Below are 25,787 nucleotides of genomic sequence, written 5' to 3' on the forward strand. Positions count from 1 at the left end.
TCCACACCTGTTTCAGAGACATACTGTACAGGATCATTTTTAGGAGGGGATTCTTCCTTGGTCTTCTTACTGGATTTTGAGGGTTTCTGTGGCTGTCTCTGTGGTGCCTCCTCCTCAGAGTCTGTATCAAATGTAAAGAGACGATTGTGAGGAGATCCTAAGAAAATGTAGACCTAGGAGAGGTGGTAATCCACTTGACGGGACAACTGTCAAATACATAGCTGCAATTTGCAACATTAGATTTTTTATAATGGATTGAATCTAGAGTTGCAATACCCTCCATTGACAGCCCATTGAACCTGAAATAGAAATTTCCACCAACATTGCAGCTGTAGGGCAAGCTTGAATTATCCTCTTTCAATGTTTGTTTCATAAAAGGTGATTATTTTTGTAAGTCTTTAGTGTTGGAGTTTGGAAGCACTCATAAACGCATCATGCTGCTGCCTCCTGCATTATGTGCAAATTCGAAACAGGTGGTATGTTCAGTGACTTCCGACGAGCGCTTCCAAACACTAACACTTTGGAAAATAATCACCTGCACAGAATTTCTTGATAATTCAAGCTTGCCCTATACAGCTGCAATCGTGCAATGTTGTTGAGTTTAACATTGTTTAATACAAGCAGATCGGAAATTTCTATGGAGGGTATCGCAACTCTAGATTCAACCCATTAGGCCTATAAAGAAATCTAGTGTTGCAAATTTCTATGAAATACAGTAGTAATGATGAGGACAATTGTTTTGATAATGATAATCTTGGTTCTGAAGACAAAGTATGGATACCGTAGTTGATGTGATCATGGCGAAGTCATCTCTATTGTTACCTGATTCTATGACAGCTCGCTTCTTACGTTTCTTCTCATTGTCCTTCTGTTTCACCTCTGCTTTGGGACTTTTGATCTGAAGGAAAGATCAAGACATAGCCCACATAAATTAATGCCCCACAAACACCTTGACACAGGCAAAAGATGTACTTCATATGAACATATGATCATGGTAATTATACAGACCAATATATGGCAGTAGGAAAAATCATACTATTCAAATACCTTTTTAGTCACTTTATTTTTCTTCTTCGCATCCTCCTCTGAGGAAACAGATTTATTTTTCTTCTTACTATCTTCATCTCTACCATTTCCATTCTGGGCTGTTTTCTGCACCGTTGGTTTACTTGAAGTTGGTGCAAAGAACCTCCTGATGTCCTGTGTTTTCAGAGAGGAAGAGATTGATGCCAACTTCTTGAATCATCATGACACTAGAGCCCACAAGAAGAATTTGGCATGTAGGGACCTATTCTTCACAGGAATCACAGCAGACATAAACCCAGCATCTGAACATTCCAATCTAATTTAATTTAAAAATGGCGCGTTTGGTACTACTAAAGAAAGGAGAACAGCAGCTATGCATGTAACACAACAGCTACTACTTAACGTAACTAAACAGGTATACCGGTAGTCATGTTTTTTGCTGTTCTTAACAAAGCGTAAACAATACATACACAACATTGATCCAGGTTTAACAGAAAATAAACTAAGATGCTGCGACCCAATCGTCTATGAATTGAATACACAAGACCACAATGGAAATTGCCCTCATAAGGGCTTTGTGTCATGTGTAATCCAAGTTTATAGCATCATCGTATAATCGTACGACTATAGGCTTATACTATTTTGCAAAATGTTAATAGAATATTCAACCAATGTCACCTAGCAAATCATTATTTTTACACTGCATTGTCTACATTGTGTTTAATGTTAATTTCACGCAACGTTCGTTAATATCGAAAGTAAATCAACATGTCATGTTAAAGAGTAAAAGAAACATAACTAACCATGGCTATAAAACCACAATGTGACAGTTGAGTGGTAGATATAATCATATAATAATGCAACTTTATGCCAGCTAACATTAGCTCGTTGGCTAGTGTGCATGCTCCCAAAACATGGTAAACTAGTTAACAACACAGATTATTTCATGCAATGTAACGAATTTACGCAGACTGCTGCACGTCAATGCTCAGATCGGTTGACATACCATGATAATCAACACAATAACGTTATCTTTCTTCTGGCTTGTCAGATCAGTTGTCACTGTGAGAAATAATAATCATAATCCAACGAATCTGGCGCGCGCGGCGTCCGTTGCTGTCGCCTGGAAGTGACGTAACCTCGATTTGATACGTCGCCGTACGGCGGTGCCGCGCACTGAGAAATAGCAGATCTACAAGCTCACACCGTGCCACCTCCACGAAGAGTTGTGAGCTTGTATATCGGTTATTTCCAGCGCGCCACTCAAATCAGTGTTTGAGGCCAAGGTTGAGGCGCAGACTGACTGTACGTCACGTCCACCACTGTATTTGTTTTGTTTTTATAAAAACCGCTTATAAAACCCCTAAAGCATCTGATGAATTGAAAATGTAAAAATGGACCTGTTCTAATTGTAAACAAGTGTAATGCTTTACCATGGTGTGGTCCACATTAAGTTTAGTACATCTATTGTGGTTTGAAATGCACCGATTCTGCAGTGAAATAAAAATTTCTATTTTTACAAACAGTAACAATTAATTATAGGTTTGTTTATGTTTCTGGGCAATTACAACACATCCCCAAATGAAATCTCTAGAAATGTACCTAAATTCAAGATTATTCATTTCCACAAGGACATTGAAAAATATCTATCCACATTGATTATGTATTTAACTCCAGAGGTGAAGGTTAGGATACCTGGTAGAATAAGATAGAACGGCACGTCCTCCGATCTTGGTGCTGAGCCAAACTGTTAAACTAACATATCATAAACAAAAGCAAGGGCTCGCACCATCAGACTGTAGAAAATAGCTCGCAACTCACTTTGTAATGTAATGCTCCAGGTAGGTTTATTCACAATCACCCACATTGGTCTCTCAAGTATACTTGAGAAAGACCAAGTCAGGTCAAAACGTCCTGCCTGCTGTGATTGTGAATAAACTTACCTGGAACATTACAAATTGAGTTGCGAGCCCTTGCTTTTGTTTAGGATACTTGGTAGCACATAGAAATTATCTGGATTCATATCCAAGAATTCCAGAATACCTCTGCTCAAATTGAGGTTTCAACACTAATGCAGCCACAGCAGATACTTGTGGAAAATGTATGACAATAAAATTGCATCATTCATAACAAACACCAATCCATCGAACTACTAAGAAAAGGACAAACTAGTACATTTCAAAAAAGTGTAGTAGATGGAACTTTATTTGTCAAAACAGAACATTATTGGTCATCTTGTTCAATAACAGTGGTCTTCTCGCTGACATAGATGCCATCCAGGAACTTCCTGATGTCCTTCTTTCTGACCGTGGTGGCCTGTTGGATCAAGGCCGCTGGAGGGGGAAACACAAGGGCCAAGAGTGAATACAGGGAATGAGTGAGTCGCATGCATAGTCAAGGTGGTTCATTGGATAAAGATTATACGAGGCAAACAAGTTTTAACCTACAAAATACAGTACGTCAATCTACTGAATGAGTTTTGCCTTACAGTGATTCAGTTATTTTTGTTAACACTAGACAAACTTATGTTATGATCAGAAGCATGCTGTGGTTAGTCAATAGTCACATAGACAATCAAAATGAAACATGCATGAAATTACTAAAACATGTCTAGCATATAAATCCACCTGGAAATGCATGAACTGGACACACAAGGAAAAGAAAAGGTGTTAATTGGTTAAGATGAAACAAAATGTACACCCCCTGTAGTCCACAGGGGAAGATTAGGCAATATTCTCTAACCTCTACAGTTGCAGCTGTTGTTTTTAATTTTTCTGCGGCTCAACTGTTCCCTTCTCGGACACGTAAATACCGTCCAAGAACTTTCTGATATCCTTATTTTTGACTGTGGTGGCCTGCTGGATCAGGGCAGCTGGAACACAAGAGAAGCTAGGGGTGATGAGCAGCATGCACAGGTCACACAAGGACAACAAACATTCTACAACACTAGGTAGTAGGGCTTAACAATGAGTCCAATTTTATTTATTGCACAAAATAAAGCATCTAAAATTTCTAAATGGCCTCATAACAAGTTATTCTAATGTTTTAGGTAATATTTGGTCCAATGAATGAAGCACAATATTGCAAACTTAAAATGTATACCAACAGGACCATTTTGCATGTTTAGCTCACCGTCTAGAACGTCACAGCAAAATTAAGCCATTGTTGAGTTTTAATGTGGCATGCATTGATTTTCAAAAGTCTTGCAGAAAATAGTCAATCAAGACGTATGACATCTTTTACATTACATCTATTACATCTTTAAGCAGATACTTTTTAAGATAGACTAAAGGTGGCCTTACACTAGCCGATAATCAGGCATTTGACGCTCGGGGGGTGCCCGACTCAATCGATCTGCTCGGGGCCGCTCAAAGCTCGATCAACATCAAGAATGTTTGATATTTGCTCTGCCCCGCTCCGATTATCCTGTAGTGTGTGGTGCTATCAGATTTCAGATTGAAAAAAAAAATCGGCTAGTGTAAGGCCACCTTAAGTTTGAGCAACATTAGGCAACCTTGGCAATAATTATACAAAAAAAAAAAAAACACAATTATCGTTGGTAGTAATGAAAAATAAATATTCATGACTTGTAGTCAATGGGCTAAACATGGAATAACATTGGTATGGTCCTTTCAATAACAATTTATTTTGGAACCCATCTAATGTGGTCATAATATATGCCATACAGTAAACAGAATTGAAGCTCAACCAAATAAACCTTGGTCTGAAAAATTGCAATTGGACATTATTTTACAAATTGCTCAGCCCTACTAAGGATAGGCCAGGGTGATTATGGACTTGTAGAATGATGGGAAGAGGGAGGGCTGAATAAATACATTTCAAAAGATGAGGGAATTGGAGGGGTAAAATATTGTTGCCCACAACATTTCCTATATCAGAAAAGGAATACGGAAAAGGCTGGGAAGAGTATTATCAGAATTCACAAGACTTTATTTCAAGATGGAGCTGGCAAAACTTAGCATTATGGTTGGTTAAGAAATAATATGTAAATTGTGGCGCATTGATACCAAACAAATATAAGTAATTGACAGTACCAATTTTAAGTAATCTTTGTAGTTTGTACAAAGCATTACACTTGGGAAAGCACCAGTCAATAAGATTTAATCAAATCTGATTAGGTGAACTTTAGAAGCTGTCTTCAAGTACACTGAACATGTCAAAGTGTGCTTCCATTATCACAGCCAGTGTAAATGCTCAGTCTTGTCAATGAGCACGGAAGGGGAGAGCCACAGTACACCGTTTACAAAATGAAGTGTAGATGGGCGGTGAGAACGATCAAATTTCTAATAGATGGATTCTGACAATGATTGACTTGGGATGTTCTACATGTCAAGGGGATGGTTTGGATAGGATAAGGACAAAACAAATATCATGGCACTACAGGTAGGTAAAACTATGGTGTCCAATTCCAGTAAATGACATTTCCATGGACAAGGATGATGGGTAACTGAATCACCCATCGGCAAACCTTATGCTCACAGAAGCAGCAAAAGGATCCCATCTTTGCAGTGATCCCCTAGCTTTGACATGTACACCTAAATGAAATACTGAGCTTTGATTTGACAAAGAATCCATTCATCGCAACCCGCTTACGGTGACTAGAATGACCTCGACACTAGATTGATATTATTTGGTACAGTGGAAAACTAGCAGTTACCCTAGAGGACGGGAGATTATCACCACTGAGCTACATGGAAAAGTTGTTAAACCCACCTGAGTTTGACACCAGCTCAATGTCATTACCCTCCAGGATCAGCTCATCCTTCTGGGCTTGTGAGAGTGCACATGACACACCTGGGAAGGGGACAGATTGGGGTAGGGAGACAAAGAAGACAATAGCTTAGTTTGCAGCCACAGAATGATCCTACACAAACAAAATCTTTGAACCAACCGAGGATTAATATCACAGCTCTTTTGAGGAAACCTGATAGAAAAATCGTTACGGCACATTATACCACATGGGCAAACTGCAGTCACAAGAGCACCAATTATTTTTGTCACTAGGTGCAGTCTCACTTACCGGCCCTCATACGAACACGGCGGATGTACTTCTCTCCCAAGAAGTTCCTGATCTCCACCAAATTCCCATTCTCCTGCATGACTACGTTGATGGGGAAATGGGCATACACAGATCGCATCTTGTACCGGAAACCCTATAGGAGCGAAGAAACATGGCCGTCAGCATTGACAGTGAACACAAGACTTATCTTCAAACACTGAAAACCATGACTGGAGCACTGTACAGCTGAATAGAACACCCTCTCACCACTGTGACTCCCTTAATCATGTTCTGGACATGACTGCAGATGGTGCGGACTGTGGCCAGCTCCTTTCTGTTGCCCCACCATTTGTCCACACGCAGCTGAAAACAGAGCAGGACATCAACTTCTGCACTTCCATTAGAAACCACACAATCCCTTGAGCAGTGAGACCCAAGTGAGCAAAAGTATCTTAGTCTTCTTAAAGGGGGCAGGCAGGCTTTTGGTTTTGTTTATTTTCTTTACATCTTCGAAGCAGAATTTAATAAAGCCTGGCTGTTTGTGGCCTGATGAGAAAACAGCAAGGCCAGAAGGTACAGAACATACACCATTTGTACATTGAGCCATCGCATTGACACTGGCTGTTCTCTCCAATTAGCTGGAACCTTGGAGGTTAGGAATGTACCCAACTCTGAAGGCTTGAAACATTCAGTTCTCAAAAACAAGCTGACCGAAAACGGAGATTGACCAGCTAGCACATATGTACATATAACTGATTGCATATTTACATAAGACACTGCACACTTGGGGGACAATGCACACTTTACGCAAATATGTACATCGTATCATCTTTTGTGGGGATATTATCCATTCACAGTAACTAGAATAGTGTTACCAAGCACTGACAAATCCTCACTTCTTCACTTCACATCTGCCCAATTAAAAGGGGCTCAAATGAGATGACAAATGTATCATGTTGTCCAAAAGAACCCCCAACTTCACCATGTTACCCTTTTATCTCATGACTTATTTTCTAATTATTCAATGCTGTATGCATACACAAAATGCAACAATACATATCACTGTGAAACATGTCAGTTCCCTGATCAAGCCTTCAGGCAGTCTAAAATGTGTCAACACGTAGTATAAAGACAATCCAAAAGTTGTCCCAAAGTTCCAGACATTTTAGATAAACTACAATGTGCTAAATTATTACCTTCTTGTGTTTTGCGCCCAGAAGTCTGAGCTCCAGGTTGATGTGGGTAAACTCCCGGCGGAGCAAGCCACGGGGACCCTTGACGATTACCGTCCTCCCCTTCAACTTGATATCAACTGCAGACACATCAAAACACAGCAGAGGAGATGTACGATCTCAAAACAATCAAGATGCATTACAATGCCCAGTGATTACTCAACAATCATCCCCTTACCATTGTCGGGAATGTCGACAGTCTGGTTACTGAGAATGGTCTTCATTCTGCAATAAGAAACACTGATATTTAGGTTTCACAGCCTGGTTTAGTTGTACAGCAAGTCAGCAACCCTTCATCCAAACAGCAGTATAATACCCTGACAACACTAGTTGAACACAAACCCTTCCCACTATTCATAGTTGACAGCAAGTGAGCCCTTGGATGATTAGAAAATATACTTCAAAGTTCAAACCTACATGAAGCAGTTTGTGGGAGAGCACGTTCATTTGATTCAATCTTTGGACGTACAGTGTATGATGACACAAATGACTGAACAGTACCACTTAGCTGCTCATGATGCTAATGTAATGCTAGCTCAACCAATACATATCGGTAAGCTATACAAGTCAATGGAACAGCATGACGGGGTGCTATAAAAATTATTTAGAAGTAGCGGGGAAGAAGATTCTAACATTCATTATATTAAACCAATTCACGGGGCCATATTGCAAGAAAACAAGACGCGTAGGCCTGGGCTGAGTCGAGTCTGGAAAGGGACCATCGGAATAACTAATGTTGTGGAATGCCAATAAACGTAGCGTATGTGTTAAATACGATGTCTGTAATGTGTATTAGCAATACCCGGACAAATATTCCAACAGGGATGTAAAATGTGAGTTTATTGGCCACAGATGGAGTTAGATTTAACATAGATAGATTATCCGCCTTCGTTCTCACCTCGCCGGTAGTAGAGGAAAGGAAAAAGGAAGGACGTCACGACGCAATTGTAGGGTGCCTACGTCATGACGTAACGGCTCCAGCAGGCATTACAAGTTAAATGACGAACAGATTATATTATCATTTTAATAACTGTAAGCACAAAACGCAATTAGGTTTAACGTAAGTGGGGTAAAATCTAACTGAAAAAATCACACTGTACTTCTTTACAGGTTTTTGGTGTCTGTAATTCATGTCTTTTATTGTTTTCAGACCAAAATAAACGCACACAGAGTGTTATTTTCAATGACAGATTGCGTAGCCACTGCGAGCTAGATGTCATGGCGTTGATCAAACAAACATGCATTATTGCTGGTCGTTTCTCCTGTCATAATTTATGGTTGAGTCCAAAATACAGCAGATATGTAAGTATTTTACACTCTGTATTGTTGTCACTAGCTCTGTTGTCACTAACAATTTCTTACATGGTTTCTTCATTCTTATATAATACTTACCCCGGTCAGTGTCGTAATTGGTTGTCGTTGGCCTTCACTTACAGACTAGTTAATGTGACCGTTTTGTAACCTAGCTAGAAGTACTATCAAATGTATACGTTAATATTGTATTTGTTTCCACAAATAAACAGCAGTCATTATTTAGAATGGTTGCTTAGGTCTAGGACAGTTGACATGGGGTCTACTTATAAGTAGACCCTAGCCCAAGATTTAAAGTAAACTCTCGTAGACGTATTTCTGACGTCATCATTGACTATGAAGATGACGTCAGAATCGATAAATACGTCTACGAGAGTTCACATTTTGGGCTAGGGTCTATGGACCAGAGCTATGGTCCAGAGTGGACAGGGTTCCTTGAGGGGGTACCCACAGCCACACTCACTACCCAGTGATTGACATTTGACAGATAACTTACATGTTTAAGAAAGTACAACTAGAAACAGCACGGCTGTTTTGATCAGAGTGTGACTCTTATCTACAATCTACGACTTACAGAACAGTACTTATGGACAGTAAATATTTCTGGGCCAGACGACAATCAAAGTCATATATAAAAACAAACAAACAAAACATCTGTGTTTGGGGTCGCAGAGATTAAAATCTCATCAAATGGGGGTCTGTGTGTGAACTAATGCATACCAAATAATTGGGGCTAAAAGGCAAGAATAACTGCTCCAAATAAGTGGGCAGGAACATGAAAATGCAATCAATGACAAATTGTTGCTGAATAATAAATGATCATGCTAACTGTTCCGCAGGTGTATGCCAGTGGCATGACCACAGTGGCCAAATCCTCCACGGCAGGAAGAGACAGCAGGAAGGATGTATTGGCAGATGATGGCCCTGACCTGCAGGATTTCATTTCTGGGGACCTATCAGAAAAGAGCAAGTGGGATGAGTACAGAGGGAAGCTGAAGAGAGATAAAGGAGAGAGGTACAAACTAAGTAAACCTAAACATGTAGAATCACATTAATGACCACTTGTCATATGTAACTGGAAGTGGAAGTCAGTATAGGGTTCAAAGATCAGACCATTCCTTGTCCTTATGCAATAGACAGCAACTATCACAAGCACTAGTACTACTACTGTGGCATATCATTCTTACATTTCTTGAAAGACAATCAAATCTTTTATCTTGTTTCAGCAGCTTTATGCAGAGATTACATATATGTGTATATATTTTTTTAGATAAACTTGTATTTGTGCTCTGACAGGCTTAGGCTTCCTCCTTGGTTGAAGACGGAAATTCCGATTGGGAAGAACTTCAACAAGTTAAAGAATACGCTGAGAGACCTTAACTTACACACCGTAAGTGGTGTGCTTGCATGTGCGTGGCTTTGTCTTTGTGTCTGTATGAGAGAGACATTTTCATTATATTCAGTGTGTTCTTATGGGCCGTAAAGTGGCACTACCTTTTTACCCCTTCGTGAAAAACAACATGGCATAGAATATGGAAATAATTCATCCAAATTTAGTCACACTGAAATTACCTTTATAAGTTTTCAAAATGCTTGTCTACAGTTTAGATGTTCATCTAAAATTCACTCAACTTAACTATAGCACATACACTGTGTATTTGTGTGATGTCTTTAATATGTGTACTTCCAGGTGTGTGAGGAGGCCAGATGTCCGAATATTGGGGAGTGCTGGGGAGGAGGAGAGTATGCTACAGCCACAGCTACCATAATGGTGAGTCCTCATCTGGATGATTTGTCTGGCAATAAAATGAGCCCTGACCTAGGGTTGATATTAGTATGATACTGGTCAGCAGTGGGTCAGCAGCTAAAGTGGTCACCTCGGAATGGATGGAAAGGATTTTAGTTAGACCCTGCTCCTCTGAAATGGCGGCATTACCAGTGGGCTTACTTCTATTGCCCCGTCCTTGAGCAAGACACTGATAATTATAATACATTATAATGAATTGAGTTTATATTGCACTTCTTATTGAGACGAATCGTCTAGGTTAGTCTAATAACAGTATGGCTTCTCTGTAAGGCTGTACCTTAGCCCTTTTTTTAGGACTCGAACTTCGGCAGGAATTTTTACATGCTCATATCGCATTCTCGCCGAGATATATTTTCGAGTTAATAAAAAAAGGGGAAAAAAAATAATGTTTTTTATTTAATACAAAAATAAAAATAAAAAAAACGAATGGTTCAAGCCCATTAATTAAGATTCGAGTGCCAACCCTAACGAGCGAACATTCGAACCTTGAATGTTTGGGGACAGCCTTACTTCTCTGTGAATCTTTGATGTCATATTGATGTCCAAATATGGATGGATACATTTGGGGGACATACAGTACATACAAACAAACGCTCTTTTCTACACATCTTGCCCCCTAGGCGCAACACCGTAAAATAACACTAATAAAATGGGGGAATCCAGTGGGTGGGCCACATACAAAGATTAAAACATTGTAAAAGGCTTAGGGGAAGGCCTGCAGATAAAATAGGTTTTTAAGGCCTTTTTAAAAACCTCAATTAAAGGGGTAGTTCTGAGATAGTCCCATAGCAGTTCTAGTTTTATTGTATGCTTGACTCTAGTCAGTCTAGTGTCTAGCCAATTTGGTAGATGCGACTTGTTTTCTGATGTTCATTGCTGATTTCAGCCAGAATTGGAAAAAGTAATTTCTATAATTAAAAGTGGAGGTTATGCTTTCAACATCCAAGTATTCACATGGGTCAGAAACGCGTGATTTCTTTCTACGTCCGTGATTAGACATGGTGATTAGACAACACCCCGCCTGCCTCTGATTGGCCTACCGACACTGCCCGTCTTGCCTGTCCTCCGAGATGCAAGGGTACTCCGTGGTGGGAAATAATACAAGTACAAGAGAATGGCAACACGCGACAGTAACTTGTAACTTAAATTTACAAGTTATATATTGTTTGTACCGTTTGCTTTGATTTAATAATTGATTGAACAACTATGATTTGATTTGGCTGTCTAATAGTACTAATACTACCTCTTCTACAAAAAATACAAGTTACTGTCGCGCGTGCCAAGCTGTCATTCTCTTGTATTACTTGTATTATTTATTTATTTCCCACCACGGAGTAACCCAACCCATCCCATCCCATGCTTACTTATCTGCGAAAAGAAAACCTTGCGGAAGACTATCCAGCATGTAACCTCGCGGAAGACTATCCAGCATGTAACCTCGCCTCACCCAGGCTTTCCACCACCTCAGAGGCAGGCGGGGGCGTTACCATCACGGACGTAGAAAGAAACTAGTGAAGTAAAAATCTGGAAAATATATATACCTCAGGTAAGCATTGAAAAGCTACGGTACATTTCACAAGAAAGCAGTGATATATAAATAAACAATGCAAACTATTATCTGTAAAATAACGGTGATAAAATATGATGTAAGATGGAGCCATGGTATGGACTCTGAAAGAACAAAGTGAGAGACGCAGACCTTGTCTTTCGGTGACTATGATGGTGTGTAATTCGATTCTATCAAATTTAAGTTGTAAATAAAGCAGGGAGGTAGACTAACCCCATAACCTCATTTTCTCTTTCCCTTTTCTGTCTTTCTCTAGCTGATGGGAGACACGTGCACCCGTGGGTGCCGGTTCTGTTCGGTGAAGACGGCCCGCCGCCCCCCTCCTCTAGATCCAAACGAGCCCTACAACACCGCTAAAGCCATCGCGGCCTGGGGGTTGGACTATGTGGTACTGACCTCTGTAGACAGAGATGGTAAGAAGACAGTGTTTTGTACCAAGAGAAATACAGTATTCTTCATGTGAATGAATGTCAGCACTCACATCAATAGTAACAGGTTATTTTAAAGATGCTCTCACATGACTTATTTGTCAGATATCGCTGATGGAGGGGCGGAGCATTTTGCCAAGACTGTCACTCAACTGAAGGAGAGGTAAGACAAACGCACCATGTTCTAACAGAACTGACTAATGTAATCAAGTCTTCTCATTATTCTGGAACAGTCATTCCCATAATGAAAGGCTGGTTTATCTCTGTTGTTCTCTATCTGGTTGACATAACTCAGTCAGCACTATTGTGTTAATAAGTTTCAAACTAATTGCATTTTTTTAATCAATTATAACAGTGGTTTTCAACCCATTTTGTAACAATTATTTATTCTGCATTTGAGCCACGGACCACCATTTGATGAGATTTAGCCTCTCACCCAAAACGTTGAATATTTTCTTGTCGTTGGATAAGATTTTGTCCACAATTCCATGCTGTATTGATGTTGGTACCATTAGGAGAAATTAAGTAATGCAGATGATTAACAATAATTTAACTCTTGAGAGCGTAAAATGAAACCAAATGGACCTGTACTTGTCCATTTGGTTATATTTGACGCTCTCAAGAGTTAAAGATCAATTTGGTTACCAACTCTCCATCATTTAGCTGGGTACCAACTGGAATCCTCCCCTCAAGGACCACTGGTGGTCCCCGGACCACTGGTTGAAAACCACTGGATTATAACAAATTATCTATTTTAATAAAATCCGTTCTTGAAAGTAGCGGAAATAGAAGATCTACAAGGAGCTGCAAGGTTCTATGAGCTTGTAGATAAGCCAGCCCATTTCAGATATTAACGAAAGTTTTAAATATGGCTTAAGTGGTTAATCATACTATCGATAATAATAATATCGATTTAGTATAAAACAAGAAATACTAATGTTTTAAAACCAGCATATCTCAATTATTCAATGAATCCAAACAGTAATCGATAGAATAATCACTAAGAAAGGAATACATAGTTGCAGACCTTCACCCTGGTTATTCTCCATCTAGAACTTCTCGGATCCTGGTGGAATGCCTCACTCCTGATTTCCGTGGTGACCTGGCAGCGGTGGAGAAGATCGCCCTGTCAGGGTTGGACGTTTACGCCCACAATGTGGAGACAGTCCGTGAACTGCAAAGGTACTAGCTGGTGCCTAGCAGCTGATAATAATATACTGGAACTCAGGTTATGGTACACATCACATTAACGTTTTCTCTAGGTGTATCTGTAAATGTTTGTGCTGAGTACAAACGGAGATTAAGATTATAATGTAGATGACAAAATGGGGAGGGATGGTTATACACATTGACCAGCAGGTGGCACAATGAAGCCATTTCTCAGTACACTGATAAACGCAGACAAACAATAATTGATTTGTATTGACATTAAGCAAAATAATGCATTAAGTACAAATATTGTAACGTATGTATGTATCACGACGAGTCACTCTTATTTTTGTAGAAACATTTCTATGTTTACATCTGCTTTTGATGTGCACTGCTTTGTAATTGCTCATGATCTGTCACCTCTAATCACAGGCATGTCCGTGATCCAAGAGCGAACTTCAACCAGTCACTAAGCGTGCTGAGACATGCAAAAAAGGTCAAGCCCAACTTGCTTACCAAGACCTCGATTATGCTGGGACTGGGGGAGACCGACCAACAAATACTCAATACCCTGACAGGTGTGTGTTTCTGACTCAAATCCACAGAAATACGGTGGCTCTACGATGGCTGGATTAGCCCTGTTACATTTTTTTTTAATGGGTCTTGTGATGTTGTTACAGAGCTGCGGGAGGCAGGGGTGGACTGTCTGACACTGGGCCAGTATATGCAGCCCACCAAACGCCACCTCAAGGTACAATCAGAACATTACACTCCATCTTCCTTTCACCTTTTGCTACAGTGATTCTGAATCCATAATCTTTTGGCATTTTTATATCCGTTGGATTCAACTGTGATGATCTGTGTCTAGGTGGATGAGTACGTGACCCCTGAGAGGTTTGCCCACTGGGAGAAGGTTGGGAATGAAATGGGCTTTGCCTACACGGCCAGTGGCCCCCTGGTGCGATCGTCTTATAAAGCAGGTGAGGTGCTGTGGTGTGGTGTACGGCGTTACATGTTTTAGTTTGTTTTAATTGTTGTTTTATATTGCTGCACTGTATTGTATTCTGCTATTGGAAAGCACTTTGTAACTTTGTTTTGAAAAGTGCTTTATAAATAAAGTGTATTATTATTATTATTTTGGGCTACCTTGACATATATATCTGGCTTCCCTCTACAGGAGAGTTCTTCCTGAAGAACCTACTCGAGAAGAAAAAGTTAGAAGTCACTATTACAGAGTGAAAACCTGCTGCCTCCTGTTTTAGCTTTAAGTTAATTTAAGCGTAAACTACGCCACTGCATAATCATATATACGATAGTATTCCCATAGGAGGAAGATTATCAGGAAAGTGAGATGCAGTATATAAGTGGGGGACAGGAAATGTGTTGGTTACATCAAGATATGGCGTCTGCAAATTTGAATTCCACCTATATAATCCCTTCTTTCACACCCTGTACACTATTTATCTGAGACGCGCAAGTCTGGAAGTCTCTTTAGGGCTTCCTGAACCCCCACTCCCACTCACCGTCCCTCTGGGTTGGAAAGCACTGATTTATTACTGCATCAGAGTGTGCTTGAAAAAGGAGCAACACATGGTGGAGCAGACATGATAGGCGTAAAAGCTGTTATTAGTTGAGTCATTTTGTTGTCTTATTAAAGATTTTCTATATGAGCGACACTTATGGCTTTGTTATTTTACTTATTTACAAAGTAGACTGTGGTCTGTTCAGTTATTCATAGTTGTGTGTTTGACAACTAAAGGTGTGGCATAACTGCATACTGAATAGAATTGTGTGTAATCAAACAAACGGGTGCAGATAGAAAAGCTTGTGTAATCAATGTGTGCACTCTGCAGGCCACATCCTTGATAATACACATTAACATGAATCCAAGGTATTAGCAAAGATGATTTGTAACCCAAGCAAAACATTGAATTAAGCTTAAACTATTAAGCATCAAAAGCTTGCAATATATCACTTGGACTTGGAGACAACTCATCATAGGCATTTTTGCGTTGGCTATTTTGAAAGTGTGAGAACTACCGATTTAGAAGGGATTTGTAGAATGGGCCTCAGGTCTTAATGGGCTAAAGCAGTGCAGTAAAGTAAATGTAAGTAAATGTGCCCAGGATGCTCTAATTACAAGTCTTCACTCATTTTATTTTTTGTAATGTTATATTCTTCAAAAGGTGGGTTATCCTTCATAGCATTGGGTGGATATCTCGTGTCCAAAATGGCTACTTTTCAGGATTCAAATTCAAAAGTGTCAAAAATTGCAGATCTAGGGGGCACGGTGGCACAGTCTGTAGTGCTGTCGCCTCACAGCTAGAAGGTCCTGGGTTTGAATCCCGCTCGGGAGGCTGTGGGTGCTGGCGGCGTATTTCCTCCGTGTCATCAGTGCCCATACCCGAGGCGGGGTTGGCGAAAGGGCCTTTCTGTATGGCGTTTGCATGTTCTCCCCGTGTCCCCTAGGGTAGGTACCCTCACAAAAAACATGCAGTGATCCTGGTCTCTAAACTGCCTCCCCCTGGCCAGCCGGGGCGCCTGATGGAGGGGAAAGGAACTGGTTGGAATAACGTGTTCCTTCCACGCACTACGTCCAACCAGGGAAACTCCCCCCTGTCAGGTGTAAAGGAGCAACTTGGACACTCAAGCATGAAGTGGCGGAGGGTGTGTAGAGCCCAGGATCACATTAGATGATTGATACAGGGGTGAAAAATGGGTTACAAAATCATGGGATAAAAAAAAGAAGAAAAAAAGAATTGCAGATCTACAAGCTCAAAACGCAATACATTTTGAGCTTGTCATTTTTGACACTAGTATGGCAAAGTAGGGCATTTGTTTAAATGTAGGAGTTGTAGGAAAATAATTAACAAGAATAGTCTCAGGTGATTTTATTTTTATTGCATTGGCCCATTTGGTAAACAGACTCATTTGATAACATCGCTCATCAACATACACTCAGATGAATTATAAAAAATAGTTTTTAGAAAAATGTATAAAAACTTGTGCCATTGCTAAGGCAATATTGGATTACATTACAGTAAATACTTTATAAGACTACTCTGTTAACATTTGCATTTAAAATAACTGGCGACTGCCAGTTATTAGCAGGACATGTACAATAAGACAGTCTCGTGATTGGGTCTTTTTTTGCACTGGATACCACTTCTACATAATTCATTTCATTAATGATCTTCATTCAGCAACCCATTGTCAAGCAGAATTTGGCCAACAAACCACTTGGTATATATATAACCATTAAAGGGGAAAACCACCCATTTTCAACATTTTACTATGTCATTAATATACCTTAGAGCTGTTGTGTGGAAATAATAAAAAGTCCCCCCATTCTGTGTTTCCTAGAACTGTAAGTATGAAATAAATCATTAACATGGTGAAACACATCTTGATGACATCATCAAGATGTGTTTCACCATGTTAATGATTTTTTTCAGACCTCTAGTTCTAGGAAACACAGAATGGGGGGACTTTTTTATTATTTCCACACAACCGCTCTAAGGTATATTAATGACATAGTAAAATGTTGAAAATTAGTGGAATGCCACTTTAAGCACGTTCCAACAAGAATGATTGATTGAAGGTAATTGAAATGTTGGACACCCACTGCAGAAAGGGTTAAAAGGCAGGAATGTAGTGCACATAGTGGGGGAGAAGCAGGGTTCAAATTTTGGCTTTTTTGGTGGGTGGTTCACTGACAGAGTGGCGGCTGGGGCATACAGCTGATTGGGTGTAGGGGATACGTGATGCTGTCACTTTCTTTCCAATGGTCTCAATCTGAAAAACAACATGAAAGTTGCTATCGTTAACCAAAGGCACTTCTAGGAAACGAAAAACCTGTAAAGCTCGTAAGAAACCGAATATTTGCTTTGGAAGAAAAGAAAAAAAGAACAAAATAAAAGTGTGTATGTATATTCTTTTCAGGCCCCTCTGTAATTACCTGGAAGCCTATGTCCTGTAGTTCAGTATGGAGATGGTCCAACACTCTCCGACCATCAAATAAGAAGGCTGGCTTAAGCATCTTCTTGTAGATCTTTTCGTAGTCCAGCTCCTGTGGAGAAACATGAGGGGTTAGCTCTTGTCAATTCAAGCTGTTTACATGTGATTTCCTTAATGATTCCAGATTTACTTTGTGTGTGTGTGTGTGTGTGTGTGTGTGTGTGTGTGTGTGTGTGTGTGTGTGTGTGTGTGTGTGTGTGTGTGACTGTGTGTGTGTGTGTGTGTGTGTGTCTGACCTTAAACATGTCCCACTCGGTACAGATGACCACTGCGTGTGCACCGTGGCAAGCTTCATAGGGATCTGTTGTCACGGTCACCAACTCAGACACTTTAATAAAGAGAAGTGAGAAAAAAAAGCCACTCCCAGTAAGTAATCAGCAACGAGTCATCAGTCTCTTGATGCTTAGTAATACTTATGGTCATGGTTCATTCACAGCGTGTTCACCCAAGGAAAATATGAGCATGAGCAATAACCGTTTTTAAAAGGACACCCCCCTCCCCTTTCATAAAATAAATAAATTGATCATTCAGAATATATCAAGATTCCTACCGGTTTTCCAATTAAAAATCCCATGATTCTACTTACTTTTGGTCAGTGTTTATACATTAATAATTTAATTGGCTGGGCAGATAGACAGTCAATTTATACTGTATCCCTCAATTGCTATAGGTTTGTTAAGACTGAATTTAATTTAAAGGGATAGTTCACCCCCAAAATGACTTTTTTCTATTCACCCCATGGTAATTTGTAATTTTTTTTCTCCTTCTTTTGGGGGGGCGGGGGTTGGGAGGGTGGTATTAATGAGTATTAAGGACTTCAAATTCATTCACGTCTTTATTTATTTTTTACACCAGTTACCTCTTTCTGGGTCCTCTGAGATGATGGGCTGGGAGAGGTCGTGAATGATTTGTTCCTTAAGGACTTTTGGATCATAGATGAACAGCTTGGCCCCCTCATCCATCAGATACTTGGAAATGTAGATACTCGATGACTCTCTGGGGTTCAAAACACAAACATGCAGCTCATAGAACCAGACACTCTAGGATTTTACCTCATAGAAGCCGGACAGAGGGTCAGAATACAGCAAATGTTTGCTTGCATTAATCTTTTATAGACACTGCTTTTGTCAATATAGCCACACCCAAAAGTAGATAAATGTTCAGCATGCACCTTTATACACACTTAACAGGCCCTGGCAAGTAATAACAATGTAATGATTAATTGAATAAACTGTGTAATTTAAATATCTGCAGAGTGTGATAGGATCTTTTACAGAACAGAGCTGTTTGTTGGCGTGACAAGAGGGAATGAGGTGTGTAAATATAAGTTCACCAATTTAAACCTGGCGTCCCTGTTTTTGGCATGGCATTGACTGCGAAAATCTTTAAAACTTTGAAAATAACAGATCTACAAGCTCAGATATTTTTACTAGTCGCCATACAACAAAGTACCGTACCTATATAGGGCCTAAGAAGAAGCTGAAGTGATTTATGACCTACCTTGTGTCACCCGTGTCTTTTTTAAACGAGAAACCTAGCAGGGCAATCTTCTTGCCAGTGACAGTGTTGAAGAGACAGTCTATGATCCTGCAAGCAAATCGTCTCCTCTGGTACTCATTCATGTCGATGACCTGGGATAAAGAATCGGAGAGATGATGAGGTAAAAGAATATTAAATGGTGCATTTATATAGCGCCTTTATCGAAGGCGCTTTACATAGATGTTGAGACACAACATAATCCAAGATATATCGATATAGTGCTGTGAAATGTATCGTTTGGTTCCCACCTGCTGCCAGTAATTGGCCACCTCGGGGAGGTTGAGGGCCTCACAGAGGTACACAAGATTCAATACATCCTTCTGGAAACAGCTGCCACCAAAACCTGGTCAGAGAGAGAGAGAGCAATTTACAATTTACAATTTACAATTTAGGCATTTAGCAGACGCTCTTAATCCAGAGCGACTTACATTAAGCAATAACAACAAGCAACGACAACAAGCAACGAGCAAGCACATTAAGCCAGATTTGAACAGAACAAACCACTGACAGTAAACCTTTCTTAGTTGACTGGGGCCCCTAGGGGGTCTATAATCCCCCCCACCCCTCCTATTTTCCCTGTACACCACATCTACACCAAAATAGCCTATATACGGTCACAACGAAACCTGATGCAACATGTTGTGGGAATGTTCACCCCAGAATAGAGACGTTAGGCCTTTCTTACCTATGCTGGCTTTGAGGAACTTGCTGCCTATCCTCTGGTCCATGCCGATAGCCTTAGCGACCTCCTCCACGTCAGCGCCGGTGGCTTCACACAGAGCACTGATGCTGTTGATGCTGCTGATCCGCTGGGCCAGGAATGCATTGGCCGTCTACACATACAGTACAGTAGGGTTTTGTTTATTGGAATTCAAAAAAAGACACTTGTGGATACGCTTATGCTGCATTCACACTAGTGGTAACAGAACATGCTACAACAAGTCATTTTAAATGGAAGCCAGCAACATGAAGCTAAAAAAAAAGCTAGAAATCCCCCACTTGACGGGCACGTAACAAAAACAAATTCTATTGACTTAAAACTTTTCAGCACTTCAATGACGCAGTGAAGCATCAATCAATCTTATCTTTTTGTTTCTCCACCTCCACTCCCCTTCTTTCTCAACCACAATCCCTGCTCCGTTCTGTGAACTGAAGAACTAAATTCTTGCCGTTAACCAGTTCCCTGTGCCATCTAACCCAACCCTTTTTCATTTACGTAATGTGGCTGACCACGCTTGGATCATTTTCATCGTTTCCGCTCGTGTGAACGCAGCATTACAGACAAAAAGTAATTGCCTTGCATACCAGTTTGGAAAGCTCAGAGGACCATGTGTTTGTGGTGATGATGCGTTCCTTGGGTACCCAGTGCTCATACACTGCACACAGTGCTCTGATTGCCTTTTGACCTTCCACTGTCTCATCTCCACCAATCAGAACACGGTCGGGCACCTTCAGGTCACGCACAGCAGTTCCTTCCGCAAGGAACTCTGGGTTGGAAAGCACCTAGACAGATGTGGGGAACATTGTTTCTTTTTAGTACCGGTAACTTGCATAAGACAGACCTGAGAGTGTTACGACCCTGGTCTGTATGAATAAAGGGAAAGTTGGAATATAGGTAGGGTTAGCTCTAGAACAAACGCACACAGACACACAAACATACCTGCAGATTGAGACTAGGTTTAGTGTTCGCGTCAAATATACGCCTAATGCTCTCGGCAGCCCGGACAGGAACTGTACTCTTCTCCGTGACGAGCTTGTAGCCATCAGAAACCTCCACGATCCGCCTGGCACATGCCTCGATGTATTTCAGGTCAGCTGCGCGGCCTTTCCCCATCCCGTAGGTCTTGGTGGGGGTATTCACCTGTGGTTGGAGAATAACTTTACATGGATTCCAATGCCACCAAGATACAGCCATTCAATCACTCATTCGTACTTGTGGTGTGTAATTTTGGTTGTATTTCGTTTTGCATTGTCAAACAATAGCAAGCATAATAAATCACATGTGAAAGTAGTGTGTTTGTAACAGGCATGGTAACTAGAGGACTCACAGAGATGAAGACTAGATCAGCATCCCTTATGGCAGTATCAATGTCTGTAGAGAAAAACAGATTCCGTCCTCTACATGACTCAACCACCTCGTTCAGGCCCGGCTGGAGAAAGGAAGAAAAGAAAGGTAAATTGGGTGAAACAAACAAGGTACAACTTCAAGAAGGACCCTCAAAATGATATGCATTTGGTTGCCGACCAATCTGGAGGTTCCAGGGACCATTGTTCCCTTATATATAATTATATTCAAAGATTTGCACACATTTTCAAGATTTTCCAAAAGTAGCAGATCGACAAGCTCGTAGCGTGGCACTAAGTGACGCGCTTTGAGCTTGTATATCTGCTATTTTTGAATAGCCAAAGTATAAAATTATGATTAAAGTGGTTACAAAGATGCTTTCCCGGTTTTAACGTTACTTTCACAAGTGGTCATGAGTGGTCATCCCCCCTTTACGCCAACACTAGTCACCCTTGACGTCATTAGAGCTACAACTCAACGGCTGACAACTTCAGAAGTTGCAACATCGAGGAGTCTGGAACTCATTAAGGCTCTTTTCTTTTTTTTACTTCTCTGAGCAATAGACCAGGGGTTCTCAACCTGTGGGTCGCGACCCCTCGGGGGGTCGCCAAATTATTTTGGGGGTCCCCAAATTATTTTAAAAAAAAGATTTTTTTAAAAATTTATTTTCACGATTTTTCAAAAATAGCAGACCTACAAGCTCGTAGCGCGCCACTCGGTGGCGCGCTATGAGCTTGTAGATCTGCTATTTTTAAATAGCTAAATTATAACAATGCTTAAAACACCAAAAGGGGTTCCCGCCCAAAATGGTTTAATGTTATTGTAGCAGTCAATTTATATTGGGGGTCGGGCGGGGCGGGGGTCCCGAGACATGGCCAAAGCATTTCCGGGGGTCCCCGGCCAAAAACGTTGAGAACCCCTGCAATAGACTAGAGATCTTGACACTGGCCATAACAGTTCCCTTTCTAGATGCCTGGATGGCTGTAGTGACTCTTTAACGGGGTGGGGCCAAACATGCGGCACTAAGAAAGTTAAACACAGGTTACAGGCTAATTTATTGCCCATAATGACCAGGTGCCTCCAGCTGTGCTTTGATCTCTTACACAAGCTCCAGCCATGAATTATACTTTAGAGAGTGATGGTTTTATGGACGATTACCTCGTATATGGGCAGTGTCTCCGAGTTCCAAGCTTTGATTCTAGCCTCATTGATATCCACAACAGTCACTGTGATCCCCGGACACATTTGGGCAATAACGCTGCATGTTGGCCCTCCGACATACCCTGCGCCAATGCAACAGATCTTCTTTATCTGAAACATCTGGAGAAGAGAGTGTTGTTAGAGGTACTCGCTATTATGCAACATTTAAGATACAGTAGCAATAAGTGCGGGGGGTTCTAATAAAACACACCGGCAAAATACCATAACAATTAAAGACCTACAGCATTGCTGGTTTAAGCAATAACTCGGAACAGGCTATGGAATATTGTCTCTGTTGCTGCAATTTCCCCACGGCGATGTATAATGATCTATTCATTAGACTGGGATCAAGTCCCTTTTTGCTGATCCGGTCTGGATCTAGAGTGGATACGGAAACAGACTAGTGCTTGCATGTGAGTGCACTGCAAAAATTACCTAATGCATTAGGCGGGCTCTAGACTGGTGGATTCGGAATAGAAACCAGGCTTTACATGTACTGAGGAAAGCCTGGTGGTGACACAAGGTTATATATTGATATAACAATGTAATTACCACAAATACCGTACTTTCAACAACAAAGAAACCCTGGACTGCCTACACACACACAGGTAGTTTGACTATAAATATTTCTTTCTTCAAGTTAGTTAGCACGGCTGCATGTCATCCTTTACAGTTTTTGATACTTGCATAGAAATGTCATTCAACCACACCTTTGACTGTTTGAATGCCCTTTTCCTGACACCATTCATCAAAGATCAAAGCATTTGACGCCCCACCCCGGCACCCCCTCTGGATGTTTCCCTGGAGACATTGATTGCTTTATCTAGTAGTTAGTAAAAAATGTCTCCACCTTGATAATCTGCAGTTAATAGATAAAGGGATTTCCATATCTGTGGCGTGGCATACTGTGCACATGCATTCTTATCAATGGACATTAATCATACTGTGTGTTAATTTGATCAATCTTTTGTAACATTCGAATCAGAATACAAAACATTGTATCGTGATCCATAAAATGATCCTTCCTAAATTCCTTCACTTTGATTTATACGCAGGGGTGTAAAGTAACTAAATACATTTAGTTAAGTACTGTACTGTACCAAGTACAATTTGTAGGTATTTGTACAAATTGCACTTATTTGTTAGTGTTGAAGTGTCCTTGAGCAAGACAGTACTTTCTTCTTTTGGTACTTTAAGTACATTTTAATGCCAATACTTTTGTACTTTTACGCAAGTACATTTTTAATTCCAGGCTTTTACTTGTAACGGTAGTTCTACACTCCATGTTCGATAGTCGATACTTTTACTTTTTACTTTTTTTAAAAGTAAAAAATGCACTTTTTTTCACCACAGCCTAAAACTGGAGATACTCAAGAACATGGGTTCATTACAGAGCTATTTTTCTCTGATAGGAACGACAAAAGGAAGGAATAAAATACTACTAACACGAATAGAACATATTAGCAAAGATAATGTGTGAAACAAGCAAACACAAAAACATTTAATTTACATGTGTCAAATGAATTCTATGAGGTCATCAACGCTGCAGCATCACTAGGAGGCAACCCATAGTCCCTTAGATTCAATTTAGCCACTTCATAGTCACTGTCCTGTAGCTTTAGATTTACCATTTAGTCTCAAATCTCCATCTCTCAATAGTCAACAGACATTGATGAGAGAATCGGAAAGTCGCTTATCAAGTTGAATTTAAGGCTTAACCCCCCCCCCCCCCCACACACACACACACACACACACACACACACACACACACACACAGTGGGGGTCCCTGACTCCCTGCTTCTCTCTCCCATGGCTTGTAAAACGTTGAAGAACCCTCTCAAGAAGATGATCGATGTCCTAAATCCTAATCCTTTCCAGGTTGTGGTTTGTTCTATACTGGACTAATGTTAACAGTAAAACCTTGTCAAGCCAAGGGGGGATAAAGACCCATTCAGTTCAGCCAAGTAAGCCACGTATGGTCCAAGCAGAACAGAAAGAGCCTTTTATTCCAGCTAACCTTAAATCCGTTAGGTAGGCAAATTACAAGTTGTAATGATACGATTATTGAAGATCTTTTAAAATGCTCTCCTATAATGACATGTCCAAATAGGCGATGCCGGTATTTAAGTGGTTACGTTAGTCAGGACTCAGGAGGAGAAGTTTCACTTTCAAACCAAACTGGACCTTTTTCTTGTAACTGTAACATCATGAATGAATGGAGGCATAGTTCCGTTAGCTAGCTAATGTTAGCATCCATGCTAGCTACATTACCTGTGGTGCCAACTCGACAATCTGATAAATCTGTACTAATGTGTAGAATTCAGCTCGTTTCCCAAATACCTTCGTGAAGCAGCCGTCGATCGTGGAAGTTGTTGAATGGATCTTGGAATCTGTCTGTCCGAATGTCACGACAAATGACTGGAATTCACAGCATAGATTTCTCTCCCAACTTCGACTGAACCTACCTAGAAGTAGAATGTAACTCACACAACCCAGCCCTCTGGTACTTCTTCTATTGCTGTCTGGACTGTGGTCTCTGTACTCACTCACGCACACTGTGACACACCTCTAGCTCATAGCGCCGTTATAAAGGTTCTAGCTTGATAAGACCAGCCCTCTGAGCTGAGCTGGGGGGGGGGGGGGGGGGGGGGGGGGGCTTCCCTTCCCCTTCCCAGCAGGGAAGCTACTTCCGACTGGGTCCTCTATTTTCAAATTAAGTATCAACTGTCAGAGCGAGTTTGCATTGTATCGAATTTAATAATAACCTGATGTCATCAATATTGGCCAGCAACTCTACATCTGACCTCAAACCCTTAGATCTCCATATATGGAGCTGACCTGTTCTGACAGCGGTGGCCGTACGGTTTGCGGAGCGGTCTTGATACCGGAAGGTCACCAGTTCGAATCCCCGGACCGGCACGTTAAAATTACCACCGCTGAAGTGCCCTTGAGCAAGGCATTGAACCCCAACCATGAAATGTTCTATGAGCAGGGCGTGGCTGTAAACAAGCATCTCGAGCTTAGTCCACTTACCCTGGGTAAACAAAGAACTTTGCTTTGCTTTACATTCCATGTTGATCCTTCCCCATCCATCCCTCCTCTTCAATGTCTCCCTTTTGACTGACACTCTATTCAAACTCTAGACATGCCTGCCCCAAAGTTATTAGTGCAGCCGCCGAGCCGCGCCCGGCAGCCGGCAAAACTAGAAAACTCTGAAAAGCCATCTATCATTCTATCTATATACTGTTATATAAAGTGTATAATACATTAATATAATACATTCACCTTTGCAGCCAAGTGGCCCTTTCTCTCCTGCAACTGCACTGATAAGACCCATTTGAAATCCCAAACATGGAATATACTTGGACCAAGCATTATGCCACATATAATGCCTGTCCCAGGACCGCCACAAGTAGGCTATACAGT

General features: G+C 40.8%; 4 protein-coding genes across 7 annotated transcripts in view; 1 reads left to right on the plus strand and 3 right to left on the minus strand.

Annotated features, from left to right (window-relative positions):
• The window catches only part of rfc1 (replication factor C (activator 1) 1), a 63,794-nt gene extending 61,620 nt beyond the window's left edge, over positions 1–2,174 (minus strand). For 2 of the 4 annotated variants that reach the window (XR_013789821.1, XM_079499006.1), the window contains exons 1-4: positions 1,830–1,952; positions 1,048–1,200; positions 823–898; positions 8–121 (exon numbers count right to left, since the gene is read on the minus strand). Coding sequence is in view for 3 of the 4 variants with exons in the window: in XM_079499006.1 (XP_079355132.1) it covers positions 8–121; positions 823–898; positions 1,048–1,200; positions 1,830–1,907 (421 nt within the window). In the remaining variant the exon portion in view is untranslated. Of the gene's footprint in view, positions 1–7; positions 122–822; positions 899–1,047; positions 1,201–1,829; positions 1,956–2,032 lie in introns of those variants that run through there. The other 2 variants (XM_079499008.1, XM_079499007.1) reach the window with 2 other exon arrangements.
• Positions 2,175–3,202: 1,028 nt separating this feature from the next.
• rpl9 (ribosomal protein L9) lies at positions 3,203–8,245 on the minus strand. Its single transcript, XM_079499019.1, has 8 exons — positions 8,177–8,245; positions 7,457–7,503; positions 7,243–7,358; positions 6,314–6,409; positions 6,068–6,200; positions 5,761–5,841; positions 3,769–3,898; positions 3,203–3,359 (listed from the first exon to the last, which is right to left on the minus strand). Exons 2-7 carry the CDS (start codon positions 7,500–7,502, stop codon positions 3,792–3,794), a joined length of 579 nt encoding a protein of 192 aa, XP_079355145.1. The 5' UTR covers position 7,503; positions 8,177–8,245; the 3' UTR covers positions 3,203–3,359; positions 3,769–3,791.
• Positions 8,246–8,390: 145 nt separating this feature from the next.
• On the plus strand, positions 8,391–15,216 carry lias (lipoic acid synthetase). The gene is made up of 11 exons (XM_079499014.1): positions 8,391–8,580; positions 9,429–9,604; positions 9,886–9,979; positions 10,280–10,360; positions 12,220–12,376; positions 12,497–12,554; positions 13,445–13,573; positions 13,973–14,118; positions 14,221–14,291; positions 14,409–14,520; positions 14,718–15,216. The coding sequence occupies exons 1-11, from the start codon at positions 8,497–8,499 to the stop codon at positions 14,777–14,779; spliced, it is 1,170 nt and encodes a 389-aa protein (XP_079355140.1). The 5' UTR covers positions 8,391–8,496; the 3' UTR covers positions 14,780–15,216.
• A 1,820-nt stretch (positions 15,217–17,036) lies between these two features.
• Positions 17,037–24,896, minus strand: ugdh (UDP-glucose 6-dehydrogenase). Its single transcript, XM_079499013.1, has 12 exons — positions 24,702–24,896; positions 22,320–22,481; positions 21,145–21,246; positions 20,757–20,957; positions 20,402–20,599; positions 19,782–19,929; positions 19,345–19,439; positions 19,058–19,188; positions 18,417–18,553; positions 17,794–17,885; positions 17,499–17,609; positions 17,037–17,335 (listed from the first exon to the last, which is right to left on the minus strand). The coding sequence occupies exons 2-12, from the start codon at positions 22,479–22,481 to the stop codon at positions 17,222–17,224; spliced, it is 1,491 nt and encodes a 496-aa protein (XP_079355139.1). The 5' UTR covers positions 24,702–24,896; the 3' UTR covers positions 17,037–17,221.
• Positions 24,897–25,787: the final 891 nt, after the last annotated feature.

The sequence above is a fragment of the Electrona antarctica genome (assembly GCF_951216825.1).
Source record: "Electrona antarctica genome assembly, chromosome: 4".
Lineage (NCBI taxonomy): Eukaryota > Metazoa > Chordata > Actinopteri > Myctophiformes > Myctophidae > Electrona > Electrona antarctica.